This window comes from Scomber scombrus, chromosome 17 (assembly GCF_963691925.1).
Source record: "Scomber scombrus chromosome 17, fScoSco1.1, whole genome shotgun sequence".
NCBI lineage: Eukaryota > Metazoa > Chordata > Actinopteri > Scombriformes > Scombridae > Scomber > Scomber scombrus.
This window is the reverse complement of record NC_084986.1, coordinates 11,196,025-11,221,611: the sequence shown is the minus strand read 5'-3', so window position 1 is coordinate 11,221,611 and position 25,587 is coordinate 11,196,025. Positions and strand designations below refer to the sequence as shown.

The 25,587-nt window shown below is 40.6% G+C and overlaps 1 protein-coding gene across 1 annotated transcript in view; it reads left to right on the top strand.

The window, feature by feature from the left end:
* Positions 1 to 4,734: 4,734 nt before the first annotated feature.
* The window catches only part of LOC133997289 (MAM domain-containing glycosylphosphatidylinositol anchor protein 2-like), a 179,082-nt gene continuing 158,229 nt past the window's right edge, over positions 4,735 to 25,587 (top strand). The window contains exon 1 of the mRNA XM_062436852.1: positions 4,735 to 4,807. Within this exon, the coding sequence (XP_062292836.1) occupies positions 4,735 to 4,807 (73 nt within the window). The remainder of the gene's footprint in view (positions 4,808 to 25,587) is intronic.

Below are 25,587 nucleotides of genomic sequence, written 5' to 3'. Positions count from 1 at the left end.
GAGACCAGCCCTGATATCTCACTGGGGACCAACATAAAGGGCTGCGGTTTCTGGATTCTGACGGCATCTTGATACCAGCTGCCATGAACCGCTGCACCACATTGTGAAATCTACCTCTTTTCACCCCAGTTATGTGTGTAAATACTGCCGACAGGCTCCCTGCTGCCGTGAATACTGAGTGTGTCAGAGTGCCGCTATCCAGGGAAAACGGGGGTGTCTGAGGGAACATTTGTAGAATAGAAACACACGTCATGCCTGTCAGAACTGCCTTTTGTTTTTATAGTCAGGCTAAGGCCTGCCTCTCAGCATGAGATCCTACACTGGTCCGTGTTAAAAGACTGCGCCAAAAGAGGATGATGCCTTCCTCAACAGAAAAAATAAAAACACAGCAATGACAATAAAGCTTCTTTATCTTTATCTTATCTTTTTAAACGGAGTCAGTTCTTTTCATGTGGAATGGCATGCAAGAACATCTAGATACCATTAGCTTAAACAAACTTGTTTGTTGCCTTCTTAGATTATCAACAGAGCTAGTGTGCATTAACTCCTCAATGGCAAGATTTTTTTTTTAAAAGAGAAAAGAAGTGCATTTTATGTCTTTTTAAAAGTAAAGCCTGAAGAGAGTCACGGATGCGCTCCTTGGAGGCATTTTTACCCGCTGTCTCTTTCCCTGTAGCTAGACTCGGATAAGCCAGTCCTGCACTGGAAATGAATCATGACACGGAGAAGCCAAATCATCTGCCCACTTTTACATTTCGTCCCTCCTAAAAATCTTTCTGCCAGCTTTTAGGTGACCTATTTTCTAAGTGAAACACTCGTCAACAGTGGCACACTGGAGGGGAAGCTGGTTGTGTCTTGTGAGTCGGTATACTTTACTTAATATGCATGTGGGATTGGCAGGAACTCAGCTTTGGCAGCTTTTGAGTGATGGCCAAAAATGTATATACAATACCCCCATGGGTGCTTGTGCCCTGGATGTTGCAGATTGCAACAGCATGCTTAATGAGTCTTTAGGTTGTTCAGAGGAAAAGATAATTACAGTTTGCTGGAGTCATTTAAGTACTTTGTGCTTGTGCATGCGATGTAATCTTTACCTCACAGTTCCCTCAGGGTGTGCCAAACAACATCTCTTGTTAGATAGAAGCAATCATTTGCTTCAAATGCCACATTTGAACAGTGATGCAATACAATTTAAATGAAGCAACAGGAACCGGACAAAATAAAAAGTGAGCATGTGGATGTGGAAGCAAGAAGAACAGTTTCCACAGGTGGCCACTGGCTGTTAAAAGACTTTTTAGGCAGTGAAATGGAAAACTCCACGTTGTTCCATTTGAGGTTTGTTCATGTGTGATGCCAACCAGAGCAGAATATTGTCAAAGCACCAAAGCCATCACCCTCTCATGTACCTTTCTCACACACTCAAATACACTCTGCTCTCCAGCCAACCCTGGCCATCTATTTTACTGTGACGTCAATGTTGTGTTTGAAGATGAATGCAAAGCCCAGAGAGGCTTCCCCAAATGCCAAATTGTCTTGTTTCATACCATATCCAACACCTCACGCACTGTATGAATAAATTTAGTGAAATGTCATACAGGTCCAACTTCAATGGTAGCGATGGCATATTATATTTATAAACCCTCTGATGTGTCCCCATGATGCTATGTGGAGACACTGTACTTGTAATGGACTCTGTAATTGCATTCCTTCCAATGTCAGTGCACTGTAGTAGCATTAGACATCTTGGATATGAATGGCTGAATTATATTCCACCAGGGAAAGAGGAGGCAGAAAGAGGGAAAAGCAGACTTATCCACAATAGACAGATGGGAAGTTAAAAGTCTAAGCTTCCCCAGTGGTCTCCCGCTCCGGTCCATATTGGATGGGTGATGCAAAGGTACAGTAATAAACAAAATGATTAGCAGCAAGCAGATGGGAGATAAGCAACGCTACACACACATCACCATATGACAAACCACACAAGTTTTTAGACTTATCAGGAAAATCAGCCAACTTCTAATACTGCCCAAACTGCTACCTTCCCAGCACTAGTGAAAAACAGTCCTGACAACCTAATATTTACTTAACTATTGATTATTTTTTAACCTGAAAAGTGTCAGTATATTTGTTGAAGTTGGTTGAACTTCCACAAAAAGTCACAATTAAATGAAATCATCGCTTCAACCGGCAATTCGTTTCAAGGAAATTTGCGCTGAAGAGGACACTCAATATTAAATGACTCATTGAATGGAGATTTTTATTTATTCATCTGGCCATGAAAGGGCCACTTTTCTTACACTTGCAAAAAACAGACACACATATCCTCTCCCAGACAGACGGAGAGGGGGAGAGATGATACAGAGCCAAGAGATGGTTAGACATCCTGAATTTAAGTGATGATAAAATTATAGAGCTCTATATTCTACACACCTTGAGATAAAACAAAGCCAGTTATTGGCAGAAAATAAAATCCAAAGCGTTTTATAAATCACAGTTGCCTTCTTTGCTGCTCCACCACTCCAGCGTACAAGGTCGCCACACTAATCATAGTATAAAATGTACGGACAAAATTAATCATTTAGTTTCTAAGATTAAATTTAGAATAGCCTGTATCAAATATTAACTCTGCTCAATTCATTTTACTCCTCCATTCCACTGTGTGGTCCTCATAGTAGGATCAGATATTGACAGCTGAGCCTAATAACACTGATGGAAATTAAATGATTGCAATTAAATAATCATGATGTCATCTTTATTTTAAACTGTGAGCATTTGCAGTCAAAGTTATGACCAAGTCACAAACTGGCAATAATCACCAATGGCTGCTTGGTTATCAATTAATTGCAAGCATTAACATTAGAGGGCGCCAAACCACCCACTGGTGCCCCCAGCAGTTACCTCACAAGCTACCCTTAAGGAGGAGGCCCTCTTAGGACACATGCTGTGCTTCACATGGTATTTGTTTTACTGTCACAAGAGAAACAAAGTTACATTTATTTAATTTATGGTACATTTCCTGATTAAATGACTGAGGAGTTGAGATAAATGACAAGGACACAAAATAGGAATTGCTGTATATCTGATGTTTTGTGCTCTATGTTTAACTGATGGCCTCTTGACATTAATCCCCATTTCTACATACAAATATTAAACATTGAGTAATTATGACCATTTCTTTGAAAATGTGTGCAGCTATTGATATTACAGAACACTTCGCCAGGAAGTACAATACAGTGAACACATTTAAAATGTGAACGTAATGGTCTTAAGGACCATTTAGTCAGGACTGTAACCTGTGGCCAGAATAGTCCTTCCTTAAATGGAATATTTCTGGCTGCATGATATAGCAAAATTGAATGTAATGAAATGAAATCTTTCATTTTGCTGGAACTGCCAGCAGGACCCCTGAGGGCCTGCTGGGACCCCATTTGGGAACCACTTAGCTGTAGCCTACCTCTTCAAAACTTTAAAAGTTCTGTGTCGCTAAAAAGTTGCCATAAATAGGCTGTGTAGGCCTTGGGCAGCAGCAGTGTGTGCTTATAGACTAACACAGACCTCTCTCTGTTTCAAGCCAAAGACATCTGATTTAGCACATGAATGCTACATGACAGACATCATATCACCCTCCATGTCTGATAAAAGGTGCATGGTGAGACATGAGCAGACAGGGATGTAGACTATGTGCAAGGGTATGCCTTCCAGTGGACCCCATCTCTCTCTCTCTCTCTCTCTCTCTCTCTCTCTCTCTCTCTCTCTCTCTCTCTCTCTCTCTCTCTCTCTCTCTCTCTCTCAGCATCCAGCAGCTGCGCCTCTCATGCCTTTCCTGGCGCTAAGCGAAGCCTCCCATACAGATGAGCGCTGGAAGCCACGCACCTCTTGACGTAGCCACAGACCGGTTGCGGTACCACTCGGTCTCCGTAGCACGTATTGCGCAACGTGACGGATGCTCAACTGCTCCACGGTGGGCACATCCGGCTACCATCGTCGCGTGAATACATTAGAAAGTAGTCTCATAACGCCGACACAACACCAGGCATCGCCGAGGAGCTGTGGAGAAACCATCCGCCCGCTCCTCACCGGACTGGACCCTCCCCTTGTTGCCATTGCCACCGGGAGAGATCGAGCGCGCGGCGTCGCGGGTGCAGTCGTGATGTGACTGTGAGAGCGCACGAGCCTCAGCTGTAGTGTCGGTAACAGCAGCTTGACGAGTTTGTCGCCCAGATGGTGAAAACAGTATGAATTTGACAGTGTGAGTGTTTTTTTGTGTGTGTATGTATGAAGCAGAGGTGATGGCTTCGTTTGACAGCATGCAGCAGCAGCAGCATCCGCGGGGCGAGCCGTGACCACAGCTGGAATTTAGGAGCTATGTTCGTGTGTACCGAGCCTCCTTCTGCCTGTAGTCGAAAGCACTTGTGTGCCACCTCGATTCGGCGCCTCGGGGGTCTCCGCTAAAGTCCAGGGACACACGGCATCAGTGGAGCGCACCTACCTGGAGTCGAGGAGAGGTTGCTGTTTGTTATAAGGCCGGGCTTTCTGCAGCCCACTCCCCGCATCTTCCGCGGCGTCTCTGAGCTCCGCATTTTCACTACATGCCAGTGGACATCAAAACCATCACCACCTGAGTCTGTTAAAAACTGACACTGAATTCATCGACGCACGGATCGGAGCACTGCTGTGTCTATGGGAAAGGACTTCTTGCCATTGAGAGCTGGATATGCAGATTAACGTGAAAGGATGGATCTAATTATCTGTGTTTTGGGACTGCTGGCGCTGATAGTGGAGGGCATCCGTTGCCAAGGAGTGTACGGTGAGTGTCTCTCTCTGTGTGTGTGTGTGTGTGTGTGTGTGTGTGTGTGTGTGTGTGTGTGTGTGTGTGTGTGTGTGTGTGTGTTGCTGCTGCTGAAACGATATGTGATCATGACCTTGTGAAACAGTGGCCGCTCATAAATCGCCACTTATTCCCCTAAAGAATAGCAAGGACTTGTAATAATATATATTTTTTAAAAGCACGCCCCGTCGACCCGTGTAAGAGTGACAAACCAGGTCTGAATGTCATGATTGAGTGAGAGGCTCCAAATGTTCGCAGGAACCCTGAGGTTATACAGCAAAACGCGCGTGTAGCCAATCATGCACATCCCCTTTTCTCATCCAATCCATCACTCACTCTGGTCGGTGAGCAAGCTAAATTTAGTATTGTGCAGTCATAGATCATTGCAACAGAGCCTGGTAGATTTGTCTTGAAGCCTTTAGCCTCTCAGACTGGTCACCTCCATCATTTGTTAATTATGATTCAGAGTCGATGTGGCACTTGTGTTACATTCAGCCAAATGTATTTTTGAATGTCATTATAATGGCTGTAATCTGTTGAGCGGTGGCAGTGTCACTTGGAATGCATAGTCATGAATGATTCTCCACCATGTGCGGTGGATCTATCTGGCTGCCTCTTCCTGATGTCTGTCTGTCTGAATCTCTGTCTCTCTTCCTCTCATACACACACTTAACAATGAGCTCACATCTCTGCCTCTTACCCTGTCTGCTTGTGCAACCAGTGGCACAGATGATGTCTCATATGAGTCGTCATCCTCACAGCAGCAGCAGCAGCAGCACTGTGAGGGAGTAATGATTCATGTTCACTAACATTGGGACATGGAGGAAACCTTGAGGTGCGCAACCCTGCCTGACCTGCCGGCAGTGACAGTGACTCTGACCGACGCAAAGGCCGTACAAGGAGAATGTGAGGTCAAGTAGAGGTGTGGGGTGGTGTTTCGAAGGCCGTTGCCAAGCACTAAAAAAAGATCTGTGTGTTTGTGCGTGTGTGTGTGTAGAGATGATGCTGCAATGAAATGTTACTGTGAGCATGACAGGAACAGTCATGGTGCTGCACCTAACCAATGATGTGCCAGGATTTTATCTATTCTTTTGCTCTGGAGGGAAGAGGTGTATAAGTTCATAAATCACAGCACATGTCAGGGCAGCTGTAGCATGACTGCTCATATGTGTGTGTGTGTGTGCACAGTTCATATTACCACTCTCCTGCTCTAACACCTGTTGCACATATATTCCACAGTCAACCCATGGATATCTAAAAATGTGTAGTATGGATTTCTACCACATATTCAGACCTCTGAGCACTCATTAGGCAGTGTAAGATTTGTACGGACTGTAGGTGTTGTTATTTGGAGTTTTCTACAGTTGCGGCTCAAGCCCGAGGGCATTGCCTCTCATCAAAAATTGATATCCAGAGAAATCAATGCATTTACTTGGTCTGATATCCCTATGTTCTAAACCAGTCTCTCTCCGAGATATATATATGTTCAGTGGAGGCGGGCATGACGCTAACCATCCAAACCGATTACATGAATGTCAGATCAAAGCTGCGGATTCTTAGTGTGCGCAAGCTGTCCATACCACAGCATGTGCGTGCAGATGAAAACGCAAGCTCATTAGAAGGAATCATATCCCATAATGCTCGATATGTTGCCATAGAAGTATGCATGGACAAAGAGACAGGGAGATAGAACAGATGGAATAGTTTGTGCATTTGACTTCCTCTGTTTGTGCTTGTGTATTGTGCAGTCTGTTAACTCTCTGAGCATTGTCACCCCCCCCCCCTTTTCCCTGTGTTTCAACCTATTTTACTGAAAGAACACTCCTGGAAGGATTTACATCTGTCCTGCATCCTTGCTGCTGCTGCTGCTGCTGCTGCTGTACATCCCAGTGTTATAACAGGGAAAAAGGCTTTTGGGATACTGTACCTGGAATAAACTAAAGCTAAAGTCCTCTGTATGCCTCATGTTTGAAGTATGCACTCATATCCAGGGAGGTGGTCTGAACAAAGATTTATTGGCAATGGCAAGGTTCAAAAGTCTGCATTTCTTATTGATGGTGGCAAAGCATTATCCTGCATGTTGTGTTTCTTCCCAATTGCATTCACTGAAGGTTTTGACATACGAAGGGAGGAGGAGGGGAAGGGGGTCAGGTAAAATGAGTATTGTCACCACAGGTGAAAGGCAGCAGTGTGTTATTGAATGAAATAAGGGCTGAGGGAGGATAACACATGACAGTGTCAGTAACTTTGAAGTGTTAGCATTTCACATCAAGTTTTTATAAAGGGCAAGCCTTGAATGCTTTGGCCATATCTTTAAAACCAGAGATCCATAACTTGCTGGATTTTCAGTTTTGTATTCCTCAGTGAAACCCATTTTAATAATAAACCCTTGTTTCGTTTAACCACTGCAAGCTGCTTTCTGCCATTAGATCCCATCATGTACTTAATTCAAAGCATCACAGATTTCTAAATTGACCTAAGATCAGATGAATGGGACAGTTTGTGGAAATGAGACTTTCCGATGATCATTTTTACCCCTGAGCATTGGTATATATGTCATCGCCATGGACTAAATGGTGGTATCATGATGTAGTAATGAAGAAATCACATACTAGTGTGTTAAGTGGTGCTGCCAGAGTCATTAAAGAGGATTGATGAAGGCTAGTCATCCCTCCATGACTCCAGGCCACAGTGGAAAAGAGACACCACTAAAGTACAACATCTGCTCCGGTCTTTCTCTTTCTCTCTCTCCCTCCCTTTTCCTTTTTTTTCCCTTTCTTTACTCAGAGTGTGTCTCTCTCTTTCTCCTCCCTTTCACCACACACACTCTGTCCCACCCAACTTCGATTGCTCTATTATCTCAGCTTCTGCTCATATCTGTGGCCACTAGCCACCCCTCTATTATAGAACTTGGAGCTACCTCTCATCCCAAGAAGTACCTACAAACCTGCCACTAAATAGTCTCAAATGGCATTAATGTGTAATGTTGCCGACAGCTAAACTGCGCTAAATAATAATATCAAACGGCTACAATGGAACATGACTCTTACGACAGCATGGAAATGTTTTTCTGGTTGTTACTTTATCTGGAGATGTACCGCCTTCAGTATGTTCTCTTTGCATCAAAGTCAGTCGGCAACAACCTCCATGGGATGTGCAGATGTTCCTGATCTCGTTTTGTGCTATGCCACTGAAGAGAAACGGAAAAAAGTTCCTACTGCTTTTTCTCCCATCCCACTTCTCTCTCTCTCTCTCTCTCTCTCTCTCTCTCTCTCTCTCTCTCTCTCTCTCTCTGTCGCTCTCTCGCTCCCTCTAGTTTGCATTGAAGTCCAAGCAATTGCTGGGGTTTCTTTTCATGAGCCCCGGTTCAGACGCTTTGGCTTCTAAGCTATGCAAATGCATTCTGCCAGTGAAACTAAAGCCGTCTTTGTTGGTTCTTAGAGGCCTCCTCCACAGAGTCCTTCATCATTCCCTTGGATCGGGACCCTCACATTTCCCACCTTAATGAGACCATGGATAACTCTATCGCTTCTCCTCCCTCCCACTCTCAGTCCCTATCTCTCTGCCTGTCTCGCTGGGTTTGTCTCTCCCTCAATTCCCCAGAGAACAGTGGATGGATGTCTACGGTATATGTGCTTCAATCAGAGGCAGATATACAGTTGGGTATGGTGCAGAAGAAGTCATTGTTTCAGTGGAACAGCGTGTAATGCACATCAGGGATTATGACGTACCCATGGGTGGGGCTTCAGATAGCACCTACTTAATCATACAAAATGTCATTTCTCTTTAGACATAGTCCTCTGAGATTGGCACTGAGTATACACTGCAGAGACACTTTTTAAACTTACACTCACCCTGCGTTCAGCATTCATTGGATAATCTTTGACAGTTTCACTCTCATGCCCCAATACAATACAATTAAGTTGGAACAGCTGTTTCTCAGTGTGTTGAATTTTGGAAACCAGATTGCAAATTCTCTCCAAGTTCAAATTAAAGGGGTACTCCACCTGTTGAGTAGTTGGGAGACCTGTGAGACACAGATATTTAAAAATGACGGCTGCCCAAGCTGTAAAGTGCTGTGGGAAACCCTGATATTATGATATTACTATATCCAATATCATGATGATATCTAGTTTCATATCACAATATTGGTATAATATTGATATATTGCCCAGCGTTTCTGGTCAAATTCAAAAAACACAGGATTCTACATTTCCCACGATGCAACCAATAGCATAATTTAATTTCACCACCACTGTCTTGTAAATGCCCATGTCTTTCAAACACCATTATCCTACTTTTAAGCACAAGCTTTCTGTTATAAATTTGTAATCTACAAATCAAAGCTGAGATAACCCTGATGACATCAAGTACCCCTTAAAGTACCCCTTAAATTTGATCTCTTTAAGTTGCCAGTGTAGCTAGTCAGCTGTGTGAAACCATTTCGGTCATGTTTGTGTGAGGTGTGTGTCTGAGGCAGGTTGACACTCTCAACTGGAAAAATGCAACTCCTAATTTCACCCTCTTTCTGTTCCCTTTAGCTACTTTGAAAGATGTAAGCTGTATATCAGAAAAATTGAGCTGTAAGCTTTAAGATTGTTGAAATTTTAAAAGTGATGTCAGCTCCCACAATGACCACACAGAAGATACCTTTTTACTTACGCATAATTCAAAATGTGATGAATGACACTGTTTTTCCAGAATGAACGTTCATGTTTTCTTGATGATTTGCATTGAAAATTGTAAAAATTATGATGTAACCTTGCGTACTTTGTACATGTCAGCATCATAAACAGTTATAATACTTTCCTCCTTCTACTTTGAGGATTTGGATGAGTTCAGGAACACAATTTACCTCTGGATCATTCAAGGCCAAATCCCTACCACGGACCAAAGAAGCTTATTGTAACCTGGCTGGCTGCTTCAACTGTTAAGCCCACATCCCCAAACCCTGAGCTACTTGTCCTGCTCTGTACAGTGCTGGGGACAGAAAGCTGCTGCTAATGATCTTGTAGTCATCCATTCATTAAGTTCCTGTTCTGGTGCATGACTAGACTGGCCTAGCGCCCTAGTTTATTTCGAATCAAAAGTAATTCTGTACTTTTAATGAAGTCTAGTGTGGCCTCTAACCTCACAGAGAAAGTCAGCACTGAACCACAACTGATATGTTTTCCTTTTGTCATTTGGCATTCTAATGAAGTGCTCATTTATCACCTGGATCATTAAAAACAAGATTTAAATCTTGAATGTCAACCTTAGTCTTGTTTGTACAGCAGCAAGGCTTTTTATCTGTAGTGATTTCATTTCTTGTAATAGTGTTAATTTCCTGATGTTGACAGACACATGGTTCAACTCCAACAAATTAAATTTACAATATATTGCTTTAAGGTGCCAGACTGGTCAGTAGTGGTGGTGCAGTTGTGCTGACTGACTCATGATGGATGTAGATTGCTTTGAGTTGTATTTCCTTCCTGCACCCTTCTGGTCATTTTCATTAGAACATTAAGGTACTACCTAAAAATATTTCACACTTTTAACACAGTTTGAGTTAGATGGATACAAGTGATTAATATTCGCTACCCATATCTGCAGTACTGACTGAAACTGAAGCTGGATTTTTTAATCTGTCGCTTTGTCTTTGAGGATGGATTGTCTGTGGTTGCTTATAGTGCTACATTAAGACTAGGAATATAATCATGATCAAACACATCATGTTGTTTTTGGGTCTTGTCCTTATTGTTGGTTGTGACAGGTACTCCTGAATGTAGTGGCTTTTTTGACTGTTGGAATTTGACCATCATACTGTTTAGCTTAAATGTGCATCGTCAGTAATGGGATGTCCCGTTGGCCCAGTGGTTCAGGATGCCGATCAGTTCCTAGTTCAAGTTCAACAGATTACTATTTTGGCATTTCGTCCCCATATATCTTTCTCTGTCCCCATTCCACAACTACCCTCACAGTATAGTCTAATATAGACAAATGACACATGTTTTGTTTTGAAGCGGGAGCAGGATGCATGCTTAGCAAATAACTCTGCAACAGTAAGTAGAACTGCAGCAGTACCAGAGGTAATCTTAGGCTAAGAGTGAATAAGAAAAATGAAAATGAATAATCCATGCAAGATGAGCCCAAGTGTACATTGAAGTAATAACTTTAGTTGATTTCTAATATTTAAAATATTGTATTTTATATTATTATTAATAAAAGATTAAGATTAACTTTATTGATTCCTCAGGTGAAAATATTAATTAATTCATGTTGGTAATAAACTGAATTGATTTTTATCATCAACTGTTAACCATTCATTTTTTATAATCAATTTTAATAATTCATCTAATTTTATATGTGGTCTGAGAAAATCCTGTATATTATTGGTTTTTTGGCAGTTTTAGTAAAAATGAAAGAAACTGAGATCATCTCTTATGTAGGTGTTATTGATCACTGAAGTTCAATTAATTAGATCCCATGGTATAATTCTGGAAGTCTGTAAGATGAAGTCTAATGGATGGTGATCTTGACTATGTTACATTGAGTTTGGGGTGTTGGATCCCTTAGCAGCAACTTTTGTTCGGCAAGTTTAATCAATTGTAGATCCGTCTTCTTGAACAACCCTCTGGCCTTTTTTATGTATCCAAATTGATGTCTTAAGGATTTTTTTTTCTTTTGGTGGATAAAACGCTTCAATGCTGGGTCCCTCAACCATTGTTAACATGTGTTGTTGATGTTTCCTTTAACTAATGTGACAGCTCGTGTAACTTTGCGTACCTGAACTTGTTGCAGCACTGCATTTTAAGGTGTTACAACAGGTTTGTTTTTGTTCCGCCTGCACTGGGTGGGTTTATTCAGTGCTGCAGTGTGTTGGTGTAAGAATATGAGGATATAAAGATACTCAATCACAAATAAAAGTCCTGTATTTAATATATATATATATTTTATATAATATTGTGTAGTGTATAAGTATGCAAGTATTATCACAAAAATGTGCTCAAAGCATCACAAGTACCAAGCAGTGTTACCCTGTAAGAGTCTCTAATTTTATATACCATTGATTTGTCACTATTGATGCTTTAAGGTACAGCAGAATTTTAATGTTGTGGTTCATCAAGGTGGAGCAAATTCAAACTACTAATTATTACTACATTAATTATGACCACCTGCACATCCATAGTCATCTCACACAGGTGTTTTCACATATGCAGGGATATTGCTAGTTTTTGGATTTCAGTTTTGCACTCATAGGAAATGGGGCACCACCCTTGATGGGAAGCAACATTTCAACCAAATCAAACAACTTTTATCTGAAAGTTGTAAATTCTCGATTACAGGGATCTCCATCTCTGCTGTAAAGGAATACACAAATATAACAACTTGGTTAAAAATGAAGTTATTTATTGAACTACCAAAGGACAGAGATGAATGGGTAACAAATGAGCATATACTTTACACATATAGAATGGGTGAATGAATCAATGAATGGGGAAATTAGATTAACGAGTTATTGCAGACAGACTGAATGAATAAAATTGATGGTTATCAAAAGCGAAAAGCAATGAAGGGCAAATAGTTCGAACTAAAGCCAATTAAAATCATTTAGAATCTAGCTCTTTGCATAGACTCCCAGACAGAATGCATGGAAGACAGTTAGTTTCCTCCTATTTCCATAGTGATGGAGGGCTAATGGTGAGGCTGACTCTGTGATCTTCAGGTTGCCAAGGTGACGGCCAGATCAGAACCACTTTTACAGTAGTTTCAGTGAAGCACTCCTCTGCTTCAGCACTTCTTCAGGAGTGAATCCAACGCTGGATACGCTCAGACTAGCTGAGGCCACATAGTAAACACCCAGCAGGGATGTGTGTTTTGGTCTTGATATGTTCAGTGGTAGGCTGTAGGGTTCAATTACTGGAGCTCGAACCAACAAAAAGGTACTTGGAACAGTCTTTGCTCCACCCAACTTACTTCTAACAAAAAGTCTAGTTAGACAAACTAACTGAAAACAACTGTGTGGGTGTGCTTTTAATTTAGAGTAATTACAGCTATAACTGTCAAATAAATGTAGAAAGTAAAAAGTACAATATTTCCTTTAAAGGCCAAAAGTAGTATAAAATGGAAAAAATGTTCTTAGTATATACTATACATGAAGTACAAATACCATAAAACTGTTAGCACTAGTTAAATGCATAGTTTGAGTGGTTGACAAAAACTGACAAACAATCATTACAGGAGCGAGACCTGGTTAGCAGTCCTACAAACAGACCAGTTGTTTCCTCTATATTCATTCTCCAGTGTTGCACTGCTGGTGCACAATAATGAGCGCTGCTGCTAAAATTTCACACAATCATATGCAACATTCACATTAATATCAATTGGCTACTAATGATTTTCACTTCCACACTGTGCAAGCACGATAACACCCTAGTTACCCAACCCAGTCTCACAGCAAAATCCCAAGTGACATCATGCGCTCCCATAAGGAAACCCCTCCACCCCGCTGCCCCCTCACACACCTTTTATTTTTTAAACATTTCCTTGACCAAAAAGAAAAAGGCCATTTCTAGAATGTTACCAAAAATGTCCGAAATAAAGCAACATCTGCACTTTTTCTTAACATAGATCATCTAGTGTAATTACTAGTTCGGCTGTACTAGATATTTTATATATTCAGTAGAAATATTGTTTTAAAACCCTAATTTACAACCCTATTTTAAGCTTTCTATAAGCACCAAGTTTAAGGTTTAAAGGTCAGTATTTTTAAAGCAGGAGCCATATAGAGTCTTCATACTGACTGATATGTTACTCTCCAGGCCGAAACCTTTCCAATGATGTTTGGTTTAGCTATATGACAAAGTTTTTCACATTTAATGAACCCAAGCCATATCCCAGGCTTAGTTTCCAAGAGCACTTTGAAGGACCAGTTGATAAAATTATGCTTTTTGTTTATTTGTTTGTTTGTTTGTTTTTTAGTGGAACTAGGGAACCAAAATGAGATTACAATACTGATGACAATCCAGGGCAGCACTATAGGCTTTAAAGAGGGCCTGGAGTGCTTGATTTAGGGTTAGGGTTAGGGTTAGACCCATTCTCAGTCATGCAGAAAGCTACTTAACAACCCTGGATATTTTTTGTATTATAATGATTATGCAACAGTAGGGGTTGGATGTAATGCCAAATGTAAAGTGTAGTTTGATTAAATAAATGAAAGTGACAAGTGCAAAGATATATAGATTTAATGCACACACCCTGGAGTGTGTGTCTCATATTATTGAGGAAGACTTTAAAAAAAGATGATTTCATATTAAATAGCCTCAGCCACATCGTCTATATAATATGAAATTAAATGAGCAACTTCACACAGAGATAGAGGGGTTTCCTTATGGGAACTCATGATGTCACTCGGGATTCCCCAGGTCGTCCTGTTTTTTTCTTTATTCCTCTCAACAATGACAGCTGATCAAAAAGCGGTTATGATGTGCAAAACATGAGATATCAGTGAAGTTATCAGATACACAGGAATAATAAGTGAATCTATTCATTAAAATGAGCACGTCCAGTAGAAAAACACACAGATCATTTGTTGTTAACGATCTCAAATCACTTGTTAAATGTAACCTCATCGGCCTGTCACCAATATTACTGCTCTTCTAAATCTCTTCTCATCTCAGAATATTCACAGAAAAATAATAAAGACAAGAAGGTTGTTGAATTAATATTACAGCGCGTGGCCGAGCAAAACGTTGTATTCCTGCAATTTTGTGCCGCACTTTAAAACTACTTCGTAATAAGTGATAAACTAGACATCATATACATTCACTGAACAGAGATTGTGAAAACAAAATGCATATTTCTCGCTAGAAATGTCATCAAAACACATTTTGATGCAAAATTACAGACAAAAACTTGAATGCCAAGTGACGTGAACGCAGTCCTTTGGAATAGAATAGGTCAGAAAAATAGGGCACAATTTATGAGCCCAAATTGTGAGATGGCGTTTTGCACTTTGGACCAACTTCAAAGGACATCTGTGTGAAAGGTACTGTCATAAGAATAGCTTAACACTGTTAAGGAATAGTGCAGTGCATAACGAGAATGCGTAACGTGTGTATGGTTGAAGGAGTGGCAGAAAAGTGACGGTGACTGTGAGTGGAGCAGAGGAAAAGGTTAGCAGTACATTGTCAATCTAGCAGTAAATGTACAGTACAGGTTACAGTGTGTCAGTAATAAATGCCGCAGCTTCTCAAGACCAAGAAAAGTCTTGTATTCTTCCCCCATCTGCTGAGGAAGTGAAGGGGGTTACCCCTGAAGTTAGCGACAATGGATTAGCCTAACCTGACCAGGCTTACTTGAGCTGGACTGACCTTTAAGGTGGACCAGCTATTCTTATTTTAGTTTCAATCTTAGCCATTCATTAACAGAGAATGGAGAAATGTCTGGCTGCTCTTCTGAGTTTTTCTGAGTTTTTGCTCAGCCCACCCCCTGCTGCCCCAAAGCAGTCAACCTAGGAGAAATGATATAACAAAAAAGATCACCCTTTTTGGTTTCCCCGAGACATGGAGTTAGAATTGTAATTTAACATTCAAATGGAGTATAAACGCCAAACATTAATGCTTCCATGGTGTCATCGTGCCTCTTACATGCATTAGTTCCTACACCTACAGTATAGTGTAGTGAGTTTGGCCAGCTTGTAAATATTGTATACTGTATGTGGATGGATAAACAAGAACAAATGCAGAGTGTGCAGTCATGCAGTCATACAGGCATGCTGCAAAGAGCAGACCAAAATCCCTTTAGCCAGGTTTATAATTTCCTCAAAGTGAAGATACAGGTGCAGTTATGCTTTTGGACCAGCTGAGCAAATGCAGTTAAATTTATGCCTGTTTACCTGGTTTACAGTCAATGCGATAATATGTAAATTAATGTATGCCTTAATTGTGAGTTTAAATTCATATTATAAATGTATTAAATCATTCCATGAACTTGCTCATTTATTAATATTGAGCTGGTGTAATGTATTCCATTAATACACGCAGTAGATTTTGATGAGTCGTACATTAGTTTTGCATTTAAAAATATCAATTGTATATCCTCATAAAGTGCTACAGATTTTTCTTAATGAACAACAGGATTAGCTGCTAAGATAGATCCTTTTTAGTGTCGGCGGTGTGTTTCTGTATCTGGGGTTATCATTTCCATGATTGGCATCACTTCAAATCACAGAGAATTATACATGCTAGCCAGCTTCAAAGTGACGCAAATGATTAAAGGGATTCATTGAATTTGAATGTGTCCTCTTGTCTACCCTTACGCATTTCAGTCAATTGAATTGTCTTTGTTAAGCCAAACTGGCAGGACCCGCATTTACACACATAAAGTACAAATCACTGTGCAATCCCAATAGGTAGCTGACAGGAGCAACAGGGCGCCTTTAGTAGCACTGTGGAGGAAATAAAGCAAAAAGCAAGCCGGGAGACGATTGGTGCGTTGTGGCACCCACAAGAGGCTAATGCCAACCTTCAACTATGTCACTTCAGCCCACACAGGCATCCTAAGTGCTGCTCCTGTGAAGTGATGTCTGTTGTCATGGTGACAGTATGTGAGCCTGGCATTGCACGTCCTCTGACTTCCCTGTTGCCTCCCTCTCTTGCTCCTTTTCCTCCCCCCCTCCTTCCTTCCCTCTCTCACTGCCTACCCACTCGCTCATTCTCTCCTTCCCCTCACATGCCAGGAAATCAATCGCTGAAACAAATGTGAAGTGATTGCAGAAACGAAAGCTCTTCGCAACGGCCTTACAATTGTGCACGATAGCAGATGAGATTGTTGTGAAGGGGTATGTGCGTAGAGGGTGACGTGTGGAGGTGGGGATAGGGGGACGCTGAATATGTCTCTTCAAAAATCACCACTATTTCATTGCTGTGAGGCAACTGCAGGAAAAGGCCTACTTATGTTTGTAGCGAATAATGCTTAAGCTTCTCTGACAAGCAGGAACAGAAGCGAAGTAAATGTGTTGACAATGACGCCTTCAGTACTCTGTAGCTTCAAAACCAATGCCAAACAGGCAGACAGCAGGGGACCCGCATATGGAGACACCCCTGCATAAGCCTACATCGTACAGTATCAATACCTCCCCACCCCAACAACAGCCACGAAAAGCATGAAAAAAAAACCCACGCATATCCTGACGTATTTTTCTCCTCTGGTCTCAAATCTAGTCTTTCCCCGATGAGCAAAAGGAGACATAGACTGTAGAGCTGTGCTGTGGCTCTGCAGAGACACTGTGAAATTTCAACACAGATGAACATGCAGTTTGTGTGTGAGTGTGGGAGCATGTGTACCCGTTTTCTTTGTGTGCTTTTCCATCTATCTAGGGCAACACTTTGCTGAGATATTAATTTAGCAACGTGATTTATCACCACATTCACACATCAACCCTTCTGCGCACGAATCATCATGGATGCTGAACGTGCCTCAGAGTGCCTGCGAACATGTGATGCAGTCATTACGTGCGCTTTTACACTTACTAAACCTCCTACCCTCTTTAAAGGGATATCCAACTGTCTGCTGAGCCTTTCTTTGTATTATTTGGCTCTCTGTGTATCCCTTAATAGTCTCTGAAACCTTATTCTTCTAACAGAAATTCACAATTTAATAGCTAATCTCTTTAGTGTCATGCTTTCTTCATCTCTTCGCCAGACATAGTATCCCAGAGGCTGTTACACCCATGGGGATAACCTCAAGCTGTGTACTGTCAATTATTGCCTTCCTATGGCAAAGCAAGCAGAGTTATCTGGACTAGGCAAAGCACTTTCAAATCTCGCCCAGCTCGTCTCCTTTCTTGTTTTGATTCAGGCTGCTGCAGCAAAGGGTGTGCAGTTCGTAGTCATTTTACCCAGCGTTATATTTGTGCACTGAAGGTGTAGGAATTACTTTGCAGGGGTAATACGTAGCCTCGCATCAGCTGCTGAGACAAATAAGTCCAGGATCAACAGTTTAACTGTTGCTGTGTTGCCAGAGTCTCCTCACAGTCTGGTGGATCCTCTTAGAAATTCAAGCTTCATCTTTCACTTATTAGCTATCCAATCTGGCTCATGACCCAGCTTATATGTGTCTGCACAGCATGAGGTGTGCTTCTTTTTCGGAGAGCTTCTCCCTCATCACTCAGCCCACGTTTTTTGCCTTCAGTGAAATTCTCCCTTGATGTGCTTCATTCTTTGCCGGCCTCAACAAAGCCTGGCATCAGCTATTCACAGCACGGACTGAATCAGTCACTTTTATTTATTTTGATCCAGACGTTTTTATTTGATAGGCAAATCAAATCACTACAATTAAGTATTAATAGTAATAAAAGCTTATCCAAATTACCACCAGTCAAATTAGTGATTAATTCAAAATTGCTGTTGCATGGTAAAAATGTATTATATGCCGCATGTGGTCTTGTTTGAAATCTGATGATTCTCCATATTACATTTTCAGCTTTTTGTCATTGTGTATGTGATTCACTTAGTTAATAGTAAAATGTGTTTAGACCAGAGCGAGTTTTTGCCAGAGCGAGAAAGGTTTGATTATTATATTTTAAAAAGTGTAATTCGGTTAAAAGAAATGAGTCAGTTGTACAACACTGTTTGTAATGTTCCTGATGTCCTAGAAAAGCTCTATGTGCATAGAGAGACACACATGGTAGCCCCCTTTACTCTTCTTTCATGCCAGTTAGATGTGTTTCATCTGAGGATGACTAAAGCCAGAGGGAGGCCTTCTCAAATGCCACGTTCGCAGCTTGAGTTGACCTGCAGACCTTTTTCATTTTTCCTGCTTTTCCTCATTTCCCTCCATTTTATTTCACTGTGCCCTTACATCGCCTTTTCCCTGGCACGCAATATTATTACTCCTTCAGTTCTGGGTTTGTACCAAACACCTGAAAGTGTGGCATCATCTCTGAGCAGTTAGGATGTCTTAATAAGAAGGAATGGGCCAGTTAGACCTCTGTAGTGACCCTTCATTCGTGTGATTACCTTGAGAAGGCCGCTAAAATATAGGTTGGAGCAAAGTTTATGTCCGTCTGCTCTTGGGTTGTAATCAAAGGTCTCTGTGCTTAGCAGAAAAGCTTTTGTGAACAGCAACTATTTCCTAAGCTAACAGCCAGACTCGCCATAGATTTTATCCTCTAAGCCCAATTGGGGGTAAGGTTGATTGTGTGAAATTGCAGGTCAATAGTCTATCTATAGTTGATTGTTGGGGGACTGCTGTGCAATTCCTTGGGATCACAGGAAGAACACTTGCATTTATTCACTGAATACATATGTTCCTTTTAGTTTTAGGGATGTATTCTGGATTTAGACCAAAATATGACGTTTGAAAGGAGAAAATGATGCCGAGCTTCCCAAATGATTTTGAAGAAGTGATTTCAGTTCAGAGATGGCTGGATCCCTTGAGCATATTTGGCAACAGCCTTGACCAAAATGCACATCAATACTCTCCTCAAAGTTTGAAATAGTTATATTTTGTAATGGTATTTACCAAACAGTCATCGTCCCCTCAGGTGGAGCAGGTGATTTAACACTACACAGATCAGAGACTTATCAGCTTCAATAAAAGAGAAGTGGTGCTCCAGGCCATTTCGTCACGTTATTAAAAGAAAAGACAAATCTTGTATAATTACAAATGTCTGGTGAAGTGTGATTTCCCATTGGCCTTCAGAGTCCCTGTTTTAAGAAAAGATGAAATACTAAAGTTATCAACCTGTGTAGGAATGAGCGAAGGGGAAAAAATTGTCTGAATGCATTAATTCCAGGATGTTGTGTTTTAAATGAGTTTGGTTTATTGGGTCTACGTGTTTGGTGTGCTGATATGGGACCATGTTGTTATTAAAGTTTGATGGTGGGGATATTAAACAGCCAGAAATCCCAGCTTTTGCCACAGAACAGAGGACTTCAAAACAGCTTTGAAATGCACCAATAAACCTCAACATATTAGTGGATCCACAGGTCCTCTTGGCTCATCAGAAGAGCCCATGCAAATCCAGTAATAGCTTCTCTGAATGCATTAATAATGCTCTCCAAAGAGGTGGAACCTAGGTGGTGTTTCCATATTGCTATCCATATTTATATCATAAGCCACATATCAACACATGCTGATAATATTCATGAATTCCGCTGCAACCGATCCAGCAGAAGCAGAGTAGTGAAATTTGGCAGTGCCCCCTCTGCGGTGAGAGTCTCCTGCAGTGGGTGTCTTACATGTCAGTGTGTGCGTGGGCGTGCGCGTGCATGTGCACGAGTGTGTGTCTGTTTGTGTGTGCATTCCCTGTGGATTTCTGTGATGCTACCGAGGTAATTGGATGTGTGACGCCCACCAAAAATCCCCTTTAGCCCTGGGCAAGCGCTCTTTCAATCCCAGCATGCCTCTGTGGAAAGCACAACCCAAAGGAAGGCTTATTCTTTCAACTGGCAAACATCAAATGGTTCCCTGTTCTCTCCATCACAGCCTCCGTCTCTCTACTCCGCAGTAGCATCAGAGGAAAGCCCATTAACATGTAATGACATGACCGTACACATACGAGGTGTTCATAGAGGAACGTACAGCAGATGCAGACCCCGCTCGCTGCAGATTTTTCCAGTTAATGACTGTTGATTTTTCAGTCACAATTATTTTGGGAGGATTGGGGAACTGATTGTTTTCACATGGAGCTGATGTAGCTCTGGGGCAGGTGCTCAAAATATCAAGAGTGTTTAATAATCTCTGATGGGTGGAGATGTACCTAAACCCTGGTATTAGTGTTGAGTTTTTACACAGTCAGAATTTAATTAACAGCGGTTTGACTGTATGGGAAGAAAACAGCAACGACGGAAGGCTTCGCAAACTTTCATCAAGCAAAAAATGGCTGCGAGCTGACACAACAATATTAGCATGTAAATAACCAGGAGAATGAGCTATTAAGTGATTTGTATAGTGTCACATTATCATACTAAATGTTCATTAGGAAATCAGCTGCTGTGTTTGTGGTGACAGATGTAAAGTGGTGACGTGATGTGGCACATTTACCTCTTATTGTTGGAATATTGTAAAGCTGCAACTATAATTGTTTTGATTACCGATCATTTTGACAAGCTTGGACACACCTTTCCTTTCACTTGAGTGAGAAAATGTTTTCAATGTGTGTTTTGACTGGTGCTGTGAATTCATAGAAAGTAAATACCTGTGAAATTGTCCAGATGCTAGGAGATGTGTTCAAATTGTACTAATAGTTGAAATGAGTTAAAAGTGTTAGGGCTTCAACTAGCAGTTACTTTAATACATTTGTTCAACCTGTTGCTTATATCTTTCAGTTAGGGTTAGAGTGAGAGTCCATTCTTGATTAAAAGCTCTGTTTTCACTGTCTACTTTTCTCTCTTTAGAGCACTTTTCTCTGACTTGCGCTGCTGCTGCTACATGCTGCCGGCATTTTTTGTTTTGGTCCGATGCGTCGACGCACATTTTTCGAGTCGACGTATTTACGTATTTATTTTGTCAACGCGTCAATCCATTGGCTGAAAAGTCCAGTATTGGTGGGGGCCTAGTTTGTAATGATGTATAATGGAGAATGTCAACACACTTGGGAAACTGGTACCAGTGAATGTTTGATATTTCTGCAGTGTTAAATACCTGATTAATACACTTTCATAATTGTCATTGTTGATTAATTTGTGGTTTTCCCAATATTATATTTTTTATCCAGCTGTCTGTTTTTTAAGTCATACTCTACTCTATATATCTGTCTCATTTGCAGCAGTCGGTGTCGTTAATTCCCTGTGCAAGACAGAAGTAATGGGTGACGACTTGAATGGCTTTTTTAAGTAGAAGCCTTATTAATAATGCATGACAAAGAGGGGTCATAAAGAGGTTTGTTACTCAAGAGGATGCCTTATTTAGAAATTTTGATCTTAACTGGAGGTGAGTATTAGTCTTAATAGTGATACACCTTGCCATATGCAGCTTGAATACAGAAACACACACACACACACATACACGTACACATACACGTGCACACACACACACACACACACACACACACACACACACACACACACACACACAGAGACATGAACACAAGTACATGATGGACCATATATTGTTGAAACTATCATAATTTCTTCAGCTGCCAGTGTCTGACACGTGTATGTATCAGTGTTGTATTGGTGCGCGCATCTGTGTGCATGTCAATGTGTGTCTGCAGGCATTTGTATGCGTTAGGCGCTACAGGCTCTCTCATTCCAGTGGTCTGACCTCCTGCTGAATCACACACTGCAATGGGCGCAGGCTGAAAGAGAGGGAGGAGGAGGAGGAAGAGAATCTTCCTTTTCCTTTTCTTTCCCTTCCTTTCATTTCCCTCCTGTTTATCTTCTTTGATTCCTCCCTGGATATTTCCGTGACCTTGTTTTTGAAGTTGCATAATACGCTGCTGGAGGTTTGGGTGGAGGGCAAGGGGTGTGGAGGCAGCGGGGGTGGAGGCAGGACACTGATCTAAACTGTGTTGACAGTTCAGGCTTTCTCTCTCTCACCTCCTCCATGCACTTGAGGGGAGGTGAGAGTGTGGCGACAGAAACAAACCTTAAAGACAGCGGGGGATTTTGTCATTGCAACAAAAAACACTTTACAGGGAGGGATGAGACTGGATAAAAGAGCACTCTCTGAACCACACACTTCATTCACACATACATGGAAAAGATCACACTTGCATTGGTTTGCTTCTCTGTTCCTGTATGTTTTACTTCCCTGGTCACTCTCATGCAGGGAAAACAAAGAAGGTCTCTGACTCATTTATTTTGCCATTAAGCAGCCTGTCGTTCACGGTAAGAGGTTATTTGCATCGGAAGTGGGAGTCAGCCATGATGATAACGTCATTAAACCGCCAAAAGAGGAACAGCTGTGGGAAGTGTTCACTGCCCTATCTGATGATATAATGGGCTAAAACTCATTAACTTATGGCAGAAAATTGCACAGTCACACATAGTTCTGCTGCTAGTTCTCTTTGGAGGAAGCTTTAAGACACGTTGCAATTCGTAGTGGGTCATATACTGTAGATAAAATCTTATATCACTTTATGTATAACTTTATAAAGAAAACAAAAGATTGTGTAAATTGTGATGTAGTAACATTTTTGGAAAATCATTTAATAATATATGTGGTTTGTCTAAATTAGTGGATTTTATACCCATAAATCCTCCCTTCCACACTGAAGCAAAAAAAATTAAAAAGTAAAAAAATCCAATATTGTCATATGGAAAAATGTAACATAACCCAGTATATATAGCGGCATATCATAAGAGCACATAGACAGCATCATATAGCCCATTTGTAACTACAATTTCCTTGTTGGGAAAGTTTCTCTGTGCTCACCTTAAATCTCAATTCAAAGTGTGTGATATGTGACATCACAATTAGTATGGAGTTATTCCTGGTCCAGTATGCAATTTGTACAAGTGTGACGTTGAAACTTGAAGCCTCCAGTGCACAAAAACTAGAGCGGACTTGAAGTAAGAGACATTTTGAATTCAGCAGTTAAACTTTTGAAATGACAAAATATTTGCATATTCATATATTCGGGAGTTTTGAATGAGGAAGAAGTTGTCATTTTAAGAATAGAAAAGTTAAAAAAAACAAAAAAACATCAGAATTATTGATATTCAAAGCAGAGTATTTTTTTATGTTAAAACATATCTGTAGGGTCCCTTTAAGAGTTCTTGCTTCTTATTTGACATGAGATTATGATGGTGGTGATGTTGTGCTTTGTTATATAAAAAACATTCCTGCTGTCTCCTTTGCAAGTACTGTATAGTTAATCAGAACTATTTTTAGGCTATTTACTGCCTTTGAAGGAAAGTCATTTGAAAAACACACTGTACGTCTTTAATGGGAACACTTCAGAGACGCTTATGTCAAGGAAATGACCATTTATAGCAAATATTTATATTGTTAGATTTGGCGGAAAAGCTCTGCCCTTTGAAGGAGCTCTCAAAGAATCAGAGCAGTGGAGAGGTTTCTGCTGCAGAACTGATAACAAACTGATAGATGAAAATTGAATCTTAGATCAATAATACCAGCATCTTACCACATAAGGAGGGGCTAGAGGTTATTGTGAGTACATGTTAAGAGATAAACAGGTAGCCAATGTAGAGATGCTAAAACTGGGGATTTATGCCCTCTTGAGTTCAATCTTATAAGGAAGCAGCTGGACATAGGATAGGTATTAGTCAATATGATTATATTGACTTAGATAATTTACATGTTCCCTCATGCACATAGCTGGAAAGTAATGAGGCTTGTTTGGTGTGCATCTCTGGCCCCTTATGTTGTGAATGCAGATCCCTTATACCCGAGGTCACTAATAGGTGGACTGCAGCCCAGATCCCGGTGCTATCCTGTCCAAATCTGGATGTATAACTGATAAATTATTGAGAATTATTCAATTTTGATGGAGTGTTTCTGACCAGCTCAGCTTTTTTAGCCCTTAGAACATTGGTTTACCGGCCAAGGAAACTTGGAGCTGTGCTCTAAAAAGAGAAAAGTAGACAGCGAAAACGAAGAATGGACAGCCTCTTACATTTTTTCACATGGGCAGTTCAAAACCAGTATGTCTCATATCTTCTGAGACCGTGGCGATTGTGAAGCACCGCTATGAGACAAAGCACAAATCTTTTCAGCAAACATTCCTTCTCAAATCCGAGCTAAAGGCAGAGAAAATAAACGATCTAAGAGCACAACATGATCGATCGACCAGAATCCTAACACATTTCAGATTTAAAATCGCGGCAGGACACGCTAAAGCTCACTTCTCTCACAGAACAGGAAAAAGTGGGGGAGAGTGATGTAAGAGGGAAAGAAAGAGAAAAGGTGGCTTTAAAACTGTTGAGATTGTTTATTGTAAGATCAGTTGGAACGGTTAAGATGTTGACAAAAAAGAGGAAAAAGGGAAAGTCAAGCTGCATGTTTTAGTTTAAGATGCACATTTTACAGAAGCTCTCCCTTATGTGCAGCCCCTAGTTTACTTGAAATGAGAAAAGAACATTTATTGATCATCAGAGTACTCATATTTATAATACCTCCAGTTCAATGTGAAAACCGACAATGAATATTGTTGAAATCTTATTGTATTTTTACTTTTTTAGTTGATTTGACAGTCAGTTGTTAGTAGACTACCTCAATATATATGTATATATATATATATATATATATATATATATATATATATATATATATATATATATATATATATATATATATATATATATATATATATATATATATATATATATATATATATATATATATATATATATATACAGTATATTGCACTGAATCATAATGCAAGTTAAACATTATGATGTTCCGGACATTTTCCCTAAGTGGACCCCTTTGAATTTTAATTGAATACGCTTGCCTTATACTGTACACTCTGACTGCATATCTGATGATGTCAAAAATTGACTCACAGTTGCCAAGAAAAAAGAAAGAAAAAAAAGTCAGAATATATTCACCACAAAACTAGTGTAACAGTCTGCTTTGCCTGATCCTTTGTTGCACTGCAGTGACACCTCTGGCTGATGAAGGGCATGAGAAGCTGACTCTATCACTCACTCCATTAGGCTGTTCTCTCTCACAGAGGGTTATGATAAATCAGATTTACTACTTTCTCCAGGCCTCACTGAGTATATGCAGATTACTGCCTCTGTCCGTAATAATAGCACAGCATTGTGGGAGGCTCTGGGTAAGTCATTGTCTAATATTTGCAAAGC